General features: G+C 37.0%; 1 protein-coding gene across 1 annotated transcript; it reads left to right on the top strand.

The window, feature by feature from the left end:
* The first annotated feature begins 414 nt into the window (after positions 1-414).
* On the top strand, positions 415-9,744 carry ssbp2b (single stranded DNA binding protein 2b). The gene is made up of 12 exons (XM_056234583.1): positions 415-516; positions 845-911; positions 1,839-1,909; positions 1,992-2,059; positions 2,167-2,212; positions 2,349-2,384; positions 4,312-4,366; positions 5,347-5,417; positions 5,570-5,648; positions 5,931-5,959; positions 6,180-6,278; positions 9,364-9,744. Exons 1-12 carry the CDS (start codon positions 463-465, stop codon positions 9,391-9,393), a joined length of 705 nt encoding a protein of 234 aa, XP_056090558.1. The 5' UTR covers positions 415-462; the 3' UTR covers positions 9,394-9,744.
* The last annotated feature ends 1,010 nt before the right edge of the window (positions 9,745-10,754 follow it).

Genomic DNA, 10,754 nt, shown 5'->3' with positions numbered 1-10,754 from the left:
TCGGAGTGGGACTTTAAGGATGTCTTATCATCGTCTTGACGTATTCAAGAAAAACAATATGGTTATTTCCTTGAGGCTTGTGGTCTTAGATACATATAGTATGTTTACTTTGTCATCAAGGGTTTTTTCTTAATTTCACCTCAGATGTGGAGGTGGAAATGGCCTTGTTCGGTTGGATGCTTGGAAATAATTGTTTTCTGTTCTCCGGAGACGTTCTCGGCGCTATTGATCTTGCTGGTGCTTTAAGTAAATGCCCCTAAAGCTGAAGAAAAGCTAGTTCAGTTGGTGTGTACAGTTCTTATAAAAGACTACATATCAGTATGGTCACCATCTAGATGGTGTTTTCGTGAGCCTATACAGAGGAATGTTTCTTAATTTTGATTTCATGTTGACTTTAGAGTAAGATGTTTTTTGCTAATTATAATCATATATGATATCTCTTCTTTTTTTTTCTAGCCTTTCATGTCATCGCGCTATCCTGGCGGCCCCAGACCACCTCTCAGAATACCCAATCAGGTGCGTATCCGTTTGCACAGAAATACACACTGACGGTGGAGTGATTGGAGTTTTAAATGTTTTATTTTAGTCTTGTCTAATTAACTTGCTGTGAGTCATACTAAGACCTTTCAGCCAAGACTAATATCTCCCTCTAATAGTATTTTTGCTGTCGCTTCAGGCTTTACGTTTTATTTCCAGCCTGTCATACTGTCTCGCTCTCCTGAATGTGATATTTTGGGTCCTGATCTAATGTCATAGCCCAAGGGCAGCTAATGGGCCTTATCTACCCCTGCTTGGACGATGTTGACAAATGTATATTAATACGTACTGTATCTCACTGGTTCAGGCATTAGGTGGAGTCCCTGGAAACCAGCCGTTATTACCCAGTGGCATGGACCCATCAAGACAACAAGGTTTGTTTGCGAATAATTAATTAAACCATCTTATAGGGTGAAATGTTTGGTCATATTTAACACCAAAAAAATAAGAAATTATATTTTGCATAAAGAAAGTCGAAGCCTATTTTAGGACTGTTAAGATTTTCTCCATAATGACATTATTGTCTTAGCAATTAAGCACTTTTCCCCCAGAATTCTCATTAGCGTAATGCGGGGGGAAAAATCTCATTCTCATTATGGTAATGCAGTAATGAAATCAAGTCTGGACACAATGATGGTTTTTTTTTTTTTTAACTAGCATAAATTAAGTACTTCCACAATGTTTAAATACTTATTTTCGATTTTTTATTTTATAGTAACCAAAATTAGATTCATTGATTGATGATTAATTGTTATGAAAATATTAATCGGGGTGTGGTGAAATATTATTTATACATTTTTAAACATTTCTTGACAGCTTTCATGAGATTCACCTTAGGAAACATTTAATATTACCATATGAAATATATTATTATTATATTCAAATATATTTAGAAACGTTAAAATGACGTAGAGATGTTTTTTCTTTACACTCTTTCTTGAGATTCACCTCAAAGCTCGTTCACACCAAGAACAATAACTATAACGATAACAATACTAGCCTCCACACCAACGCATGACATCTGTTCTGTTTATTATAGAACGCTGCGTTTTTAAAACTATGTATTTATCGTTATAGTTATAGTTATCATCCTTGGTGTGAACGGACCATAAGAAAATTGGCCATATATAATACCATTTTACATTGTTATTATATTAAAATATATATAGAGACATAATTAATTATTTTGGGGGTGTGGTGAAATATGATTTTTTTCAAAACATTTCTTGAAAGCTTTTGAGATTCATCTCTCAATGTGTTTGCCATTTGCTAATTTACTAATTTCCATTTTGATTGGACAGGTCATCCAAATATGGGCGGAGCTATGCAGAGAATGACTCCGCCCAGAGGGATGGTTCCTCTTGGGCCACAGGTAAGACCATAGGGTTGGATCGCTCATCTAAACCATGTGCAAAGACTCTTTGCTACATATTGTTTTATTATTATTGTTCCAGGCATATGGAGGGGGGATGAGACCACCACTCAATGCTCTTGGAGGTCCTGGGATGCCTGGGATGAATATGTACGTACTTCTTGTTACACTGACATGTATTTGCCATAAAATAAAGACTATTCCCTACCATAGCCTTGGAAAAGTTCATGAGTACAACACATCTCGCCCTACTATAGGGGTCCCGGAGGAAGACCGTGGCCAAATCCACCAAACTCCAACTCGGTGAGTCATTTCTACAATCATTCGTTGTGAAATGTCAGCCACTACAGCTTTAGATAAATGTTTGCACTTAAAGAGCATCTGCTTTGTTGACGTTCTCTCTGTTTTTCTGTCTGATCGGATCCACGTGGCATTTAAGATCCCGTATTCATCAGCATCTCCAGGGAGTTATGTGGTAAGAGCCGTGACCCTCTCCATTTACACACCAACAGCCGTGAAGAGATTCATCAGATCGCAAGATATTTTCCACAGTCCTGTGTCCTCAGCAGTGGATCCAAATTATAAGAATAAATTATACATATATATATACTGCCAGGCCAAAAAGAAAAAAGCTAATTATATAGGCAAATGCTTAAGAGTCTCTGACTGGATCATTATTTCAGTGATTATGATGTTTCTTTCATGTTATATGTTTGGCAACAGTTCTTCTAACCCTAATTGATGGAGTGTGTAGCTTTTCATTTCTTAAAGGGGCTATATGGAACTTTTCCCCCAAATTAAACGTAACAATAGCCTTTTTATTTTACCATTTATGACTTAAACATCTCCTGATGAGCATACTGACACCTTGTCCGCTCACATTGGGTGCACCTATAAGCCTGTATCCTATTATTCCTATTTTCTGTCGGGTCGGATTTTTCCCGCGCTGTTTGCGGATGTGACGTCAAGCGCGTTCATGTTAAACGTTTCAGATCACTCTCCCAATACACAGAAGAGACCCAGGACAACTCGGACACCAACAGTAACTCCACAGTTAAGACTAAAAAAGTTAAACCCCTGACAACTGGCCGAAAAAGATCGAAGATTGAGAGCGACCGGCGCCGAGCAAGGACTAGAGTGAACATCGGCTTCGCATTTGAGCCTTGAAGGGAGCTCAGATCTGTGTTGGGAATACGAAGTGACCCAGAAATGGCTTTTTTTCTTCTGAAAATGTAATATGTGATAAAACTGTTCATTGAAATAGCACTGTGTTGTTTTCAGTTCACTTGTAAATGCTGTTAGTGAAGTGTGCACGTACGAGCGCGCGCTGCGAGAGTGAGCAGAAAGGAAGAGCAGTTCTGTTTTTTGGCCACAGGTGTCAGTCGCGAGTTTAAATTTCAGAAAAACGCATATAGCCTCTTTAAACAACCATGTATGAGACACATCATGGCCATATTCCAGGATGACAATGTCAAGATTCATCAGGCTCAGATTGTGAAAGAATGGTTGTGAGGATCATGAAGAATCATTTCCACACATGAATCGTCTCCTCTGAGTCCAGAGCTTAAATTCATTGAGAGTGTTTGGGATGTGCTGGAGGAGACTTTACAGAGTGCTGGACTCTTGCATTGACAATACAAGATCTTGACCAAAAATGAATGCACCTCTTAATGGAAATAACATCTCAACATTTATCTCCATCAAGAGGTGCATCAATTTTTGGTCAGAGCAAGAGCCAAGCATTTGCCTCTGTAAATCCAATTTTCTTTTTGGCCAGGCAGTGTTTTATTCTTGTAAATCTTGTAACATTTTTTAAAATATATCTTTATTGTTTTTGTTATATTTCAAAAATAAATATATAAAATACATTGTTATAGTGTTAAATGTTGTTATAAATGTTTTGTTATTTAATCATTTTATATATTTGCATGAATGAGGTCCAAAAATCCAGTAACTTCACGTGAAAGTCCTTCAAACAACTAGACACGGCCAGATACATCGAAACACATTTGAGATACGCAGTGTGATTAAACATGTCGTTTTAAGACATTTACACAAGTTATTCTGTTAAAACGCTGTCAGTAACTCCCAGCTGAGATGATTTGTGGAGGGGAAGCTGTGGTAGCTTACTGAAAGCAGCCAGACAAGACGAGGTGCTCGGGAAGGCAGAGCCGAGTCAGCAGAGAGGAGGAGAGATAATTAGATTTGGGAAGAGAGAGGATAGAGCAGATATGCACAGTGCTGACCACAGCAAGCGCCTCAGGCCTCTGTCATGAACACACACACATACTCAGGACTACCCTCACATTTACACATGTATATGCCACAAGTGCATTCAAATGTAACTAATTAAACTGTGTTACATGAGATTTAGAACAATATTTGTCTTTTCTCCTCCTCAGGGTCCACCGGGTGGAGGAGGGCCCCCAGGGACTCCCATCATGCCTAGCCCTGCAGGTAGGACTGCACTGTTTTTTCATCCAAAGTTGAATTTAATAATGAACAGATATATCGAGGGGGGGGGGGGGGGGGTCAATAATAATTGTATTTAATATATATATATATATTTTTATTTTTTATTTTTTTATAACTATAAATTTTTTTCTATATAACTTTTTTTATTTTATTTAATAAATGTAATGTTTAAGATTTATATATATATATATGTGTGTGTGTGTGTGTTTGTTATTTATATTGATCTGTATTTATTAATTGTATATATTTTTTACATTGCAGTTTTGAAATATAACAATAAAATATTAAAAAAAAAAATTGAGTGTTAATGATATTGATATGCAAGTTATTATATAAAATGTATTTATATACTGTACATACATGTATATGATTCTATTTATTTATTTCATTTATTTATTTATTTTACAATTTTTAATTATAATCTTAAATAATTAAAGTGCTTAAGGTGTTTTTTGATTATATATTTTTTAATTATAACAATAGCGTTTTTATATATACAATCTTTTAAAGTGTGCAAGATGTTATATATACTTATGTGTATTTTATTTATAGTAATCAATATATCTATTAATTTGATATATTATTTAACCTTGCATAATATAACAATAAAATGTTTAAAAAATGTTTTAGTGTTAAAGATTTTAATATATCAACTATTATATACAAGATTATTTATATATATGAAAATAACTGTTTACTTATTTAATATATTTTTATTTAAATGTATATTTATATATAATTAAGCATTATTAATGTTGAATGTATGTACAGTTTTTTTTTTAAGTATTAAATGCCTTTAAGTACATTGCATTTAAATATTTTATTTATTGCGTTTACTAATATAGTGATATTTAAAATGTGTCAATTGACCAAAAAGTGTGCAAATACTTTTAGTAAAACATTAGTGGAATATTAGCTGAATATATGTCGATGAGCTAGAGTGTTTGGCTCTTTCTGTACAGACTCGACAAACTCGGGAGAAAATATGTACACCATGATCAACGCAGTGCCGCCCGGAGGAAACCGGCAAAACGTAAGACAGCATGACAAATTTAAAATATTTGCACTCAGTTCATTTTGAGTTAGATTTGTTCATACTGTAATTAATGACTGACTTTCTGCTCTGCACTTGTTGTAGTACCATATTTAATGTGTGTTTTACATAATTATGTGTGTGTTTGACAGTTCCCTATTGGTCCTGGAGGAGACGGTCCAATGGGAGGCATGGCGGGAATGGAGCCGCATCACATGAATGGATCTTTAGGTAAGAGTGTCTCTTGTACAAACAACCACTTTAGACAGTACTATTGGACATCTTTGAGTGCTGTGTACTCTGCTTGAGGAGTATCAAAGCATGTCAAAATTCAATGCGAAATTGCAGCTTTCATGCTTGATTTTCCTGATTTGTTGTCATTTTTTGCCTTGCATGCTCATGCCCCCTTGTGGTCATTGAAGATGAACCATGCCTTTTAAAAGTACTGCCTTTGCAACTATACGTCTACAATATCATTTTTAAAATCTGAAATCTATATTTTTAATTCTTTAGGGTCAGCTGACATGGACAGTATGCCTAAGGTAAGAGTTGTTTCAATATTTTAAATCAGGCTTTCAATGTATTCAATATTTGATCAAATTAATTATGATGTGCTCATTAATTACATTATTACACGATTCTTGTGTAAAGCAGTTCAGCTTAAATAATGTGTAAAATTGACAGCCCTTATTTTCATGCACAATTTGCATCGTCTGCAAAACGTATTGAACTGTAAAATCAAACTTGTATCCGTCTGTACAGAACTCTCCTGGTAACCTAAGCATGAGCAACCAGCCGGGAACACCACGAGATGACGGAGAGATGGGCGGAAATTTCCTCAACCCTTTCCAGAATGAGAGCGTATGTCATTTCCTTGTCTGAAAGTGCATTTGTGTTTTACCTTGAACAAGAGCCACTGGGTCTCATTCACTAAGCATGTTAAGATGAAATAAAACATAGATTTAGAGCTTAAATATATTTCTTCATATATATATAGTAAAAGAGTAAGAAAAGGTGCATTATTATAGCTCGAGCTGCGAGGTAGCTCTGCATAAAGGTGCAGATACGTGTATGTACCAGGGGTTGAATGACTTGCATCTAAGTAAATAAGTTAACTAGTCACATGAACACTTGGATATGCGCCTAGTGCACATTTATCTAGGTTAACGTTAGAGCGACCATGTAAAGTGACTAACTTTATGCTACTACTTGCATGATTTAAATGATAAACCATTAGCCTGGGAAAACCCAGACAACTTCCGGCAAATTTAGATTTGCTCTGAAAGTTAGTCTGGCAAAGAGCTCATTCAAGCCCATTTCCAATCCGTCTAATTCAAGGCACCAATCAGAAACGTTGGGGCGGGCTTTACACGATGACGACAGCGCTGGGATTTTGAAGCAGATTTTGTAGCCTACATTACAAAGATGGATGCCGCCGTTGAACATCACTCGTTCGAATCACCTATCGCGTGTTTTAAGTGATTTGAACGTTTCCCTTTTGTTAAAAACCGAGCAAAGAACAACACTCGGAGATGTTTCTTCACCGCTCTGCATACGTCATCTCCTTCATCGCTCTGATTGGTTTAGCTCTATCCGCGACGTCCGTTGGTGACGACCCTCTGGAAATGATTTGTCTTTGACCATTTGGCTTTGCCAGACCATAACTCAGTTACAACTAGTGTTGTTTTTGGCAGCCTGTTTTAATTTTAGTTTTAGTCTAGTCTTTGTGTCAAGCTGTCATTTTAGTTTTTAGTAGTTTTAGTCATGTTCATACTCTTTTAGTCTAGTCTAGTTTTAGTCGACGAAATCTGATGACATTTTAGTCTAGTTTTAGTCGACGAAAGAAATAGTCTAGTTTTAGTCAATGAAAATTGTAGTCTCTTTTTAGTAATGCAATTCTATTTTAACCCATTCAATATAGTATAAGTAGGCCTAGTAGTAGGCTATAGACGAAAATGTTCTTTTAGCCAAAACCAATTTCAAACAATCTTATCTTCTTATAGTTATCTTATTATTATTGTTACCTTATAGACTCAAGAATGCATCCATTCCAGACACGGAAGACGCTCTTAGAAGTAGCCTACACACATGATGAAATGAAAGTTTTTCCAAATGTCAATTCTTCTTTTTCTCCCAAAGACGAATCCCTTTCTCTGTGTCAGACTTGTTTGATGTCGTTTATGCTAACGCCTGTTTCACATACTCCGTTTGCAGTGCGTGTGTGGTGCGTATTTTTTCCCGCACCCATGTTAATAGAGCCTATGGTTAGAGCGCTCACACCGCACGCGGATGCGGTCCGGCAATGCGCTCCAGGAGCGGTGCGTGCAAAACAGCAGAGCAGAGATCTACACAGTACCTCAACTACACGACATAATGGATGTAGGCTAAAAATATTGATTTGAAATAAAAAAAATAGAGAATAAATGTTGTGATTGTGGTACAGCCGTAGATCAGTTGCGCACATGTGAAAGCACAATAGCGCGTGCTGCTCCTATATATACCGCAACAAGCACGGCACACGCACTACAAACGGGGTATGTGTGAAACAGCCGTAACTCACACAGCTGCATCTTCTAAATAATGCCGCGAGTGGGGCTTGAGGATGTGAAGTCGCCTGCGTCTGCGCAGTGCGATCTGATGCAGCCCCTGAAGTGACACAGGAAACAGAAATGCTGCATAAAAGGCCTAATAATAATGCAAGTAAACGAGACGAAATAATGTTATAACATTTCGTCTCGTCTCATTTTGGTCAACGAAAATGAAGAGACATTTTAGCATAGTTTTTATTTTGTAAATCACATTTAGTCTCGTTTTTATTCGTCAACGATATTGCATTATACATTTAATTATAGTCATCGTCACATGACCAGCATTTACGTTGCGTCTCGTCTCGTTTTCGTCACGTGATAAAGGTTCGTTGACGACGATATTTAGTCATAATTTTCGTTGACGAAAGCAACACTAGTTACAACTGAGAATGGTCTGGTTTTAACCAGGCTAATCAGGAATGGTCATGGATTACCTGCCCGACTTAATTAGCACATGGACCAGCCGTGTTAATTATCTATCCGTCACGGACCATAGATATGTATATGGTGGATCTACATTCAAACGCTCCATACACGTCGGCGCTCCCTCCCGCCATATTGGAACGGTCAAGATGTCGTCACTCACAGTGAGAATCATATGTGAGAATGCCATAACATTGCGCAGCTTCTGGTTGTGAAACTGTCGAGATTTAAATCGAATTGATTACACAATGTGGCGATTAATTTATCGAATAAATCGCACATCAAATTTGGCTGAGAAATTTCCCCCAAAAGATCATTTAAAGTCATTATTGTGTTATATGAGAAACGCGAGAGAGTTGTTGCCCTTCATCATGTTCGTCACCAATCAACTGTATGAAATGTCAGATGGTCTACGTAGATCTGAGGCGGGCGGGTGCATTGGCGTTAATAATTTGAATAATTTTTCCCCTTAACTAATTAAGTTAATGCATTAAATCTACAGCCCTAGTTTTTAAATGTATTAACTCAATATTACAGGTTTTTACTATGGTACTTTTTTGGTAACTTTTTAATGTTGTGTTAGCTGACACCTACGTCATGTTGTGTTAGTTTAGCAAAATCATCTGCTGAATATATATATAGATATTCATAATGTGCGTCTTACTGCGGTTGCAGACGCTCAGTCAACTTATGATGGACGGCTTATGTATAGAGGCTAATGAGGCATCTATGTATATATACTGTATATGTATATATCGATGTCACAGAATGTGTGACTTCGCCACTTCCAATTAAAATGTGATCAACCAAGCCGCTTCTCATCGACTAACGTTTGGTCAGCTGTTAAAATATCATGCTAAAAGTGTATGGTATGACCCCTCAAAGCTCTCAAAAACAAACTCAAACTCTTTTTTTTAACTCTTGTGTCCTTGTAGTATTCTCCAAACATGACCATGAGTGTGTGAAGACCTCGTTTGGAAATCCAGGTGGATTCCACCACATGACACAGGACTTGTGCAAGCGCGCTGTAGCCAGCCCTCTTCTGCTCTCTGAAGAATATGGGTCCAAGCCTCTCCTTTCTCTCTCCTTCTTTCGTTTATTCTGTTTTCAAAGATCATTCTTTCACCTCCTCGGCCGCGTCATACCGAGGGACAGCGCTGAACGCGTTGGGGTGAGAATGACGAACCAACAACCTGTCTATATTTACGTATATCTTTGTGTATATATGTGGGTGTACATTCAGAATTACATGTGCATGTGTGTATGAAAGGACGTATATTGATCCTTGTACGAGCTTGAAAGAAAGACTATGGACTTTAACAAAAACAAATCATATTTTCTTGAAATATGATGGAAATGGACAGATGTACGTAAATGTATTTATCGCAGGAAACACTTGAGATGCAATGGGGGTCGAGTTCGTAAAATGACAGATCAGGTTACCTTGTGCAGAATCACAATGATACAAATTTCCCAGCAAGCACGCACTGTAATTGATTCATAATTGTCTTTGTGTCATCGACGAGAGAGTTTGATTCGTATTTTATTGAAACTGGTTGAGTTGTCGCTAATGGAAATGTGTATGTAATTCCAACTGACGTCTGTAATTTATCATTTCGTTCTGCATTCGGCCTTCGGACATCTGTGCTCCTCCAATGCAGTCTGATCAGTTTTGCCTGTATATACAGGAGATTTATTTTTCAGGACGATGCCTACGAAGAACAGCCATTCCATATGTACACTTAAAAAAATCCATTGTGCACCATTTTGCCATCTTAATTTGGGGACGCGAAAGGGACGTCCTCCGGAACTGAACTGAGCAACTACACAAGATCGCCGCGGTTACCGAAGCATATTTCTATCATGTTTTGAAAATACTCCTAATCATGTGACGTACACAGATACAACGTTTACTGCTCTTATATTACAACGTTTTCTTCGTGAAAATCTTTGCATGTGAATACGGGAAGCGAGGACGCTTTTATGGAAAAAGGAGACTGGTCCATTCAGAGGAGGGGCACATGGATGGGAATTATAATTCCGTACATCTGTCATTCTAATAATCAACTTATTTATACAGCCGTTGTTGTGTCACCCGGAGAAACTGTGATTTGCTTTGCTTTTTTTTTTTATTTCAAGTGGAATTATTATTATTATTAATATTATTATTGCGAAATTTAAAAAATATATATATATGTGATTTTTTTTTTATAGCTTGGGGATCTGATTAATCTGTGTCTCTGTGAATTATTTAAAACAATACTGTACAATATCTGAGGTGTTTTCGTGTTTATTTGTAATAACATTTGCCCTTTTTTTGCCCCAG

This window comes from Rhinichthys klamathensis, unplaced genomic scaffold (genome assembly GCF_029890125.1).
Source record: "Rhinichthys klamathensis goyatoka isolate OS25496 unplaced genomic scaffold, OSU_Roscu_1.1 h1tg000400l_1, whole genome shotgun sequence".
Taxonomy (NCBI): domain Eukaryota; kingdom Metazoa; phylum Chordata; class Actinopteri; order Cypriniformes; family Leuciscidae; genus Rhinichthys; species Rhinichthys klamathensis.
The sequence above is the reverse complement of the archived record's forward strand: the minus strand, read 5'-3'. Positions and strand labels throughout refer to the sequence as shown.

Bases quoted from the DNA above. Each gene is read 5' to 3' on its own strand.
- ssbp2b (XM_056234583.1), top strand. From the start codon at position 463: ATGTCATCGCGCTATCCTGGCGGCCCCAGACCACCTCTCAGAATACCC. The intron at 2,213-2,348 runs GTGAGTCATTTC...GTGGCATTTAAG, and splicing joins ATCCACCAAACTCCAACTCG to ATCCCGTATTCATCAGCATC. The intron at 2,385-4,311 runs GTAAGAGCCGTG...TCTCCTCCTCAG, and splicing joins CATCTCCAGGGAGTTATGTG to GGTCCACCGGGTGGAGGAGG.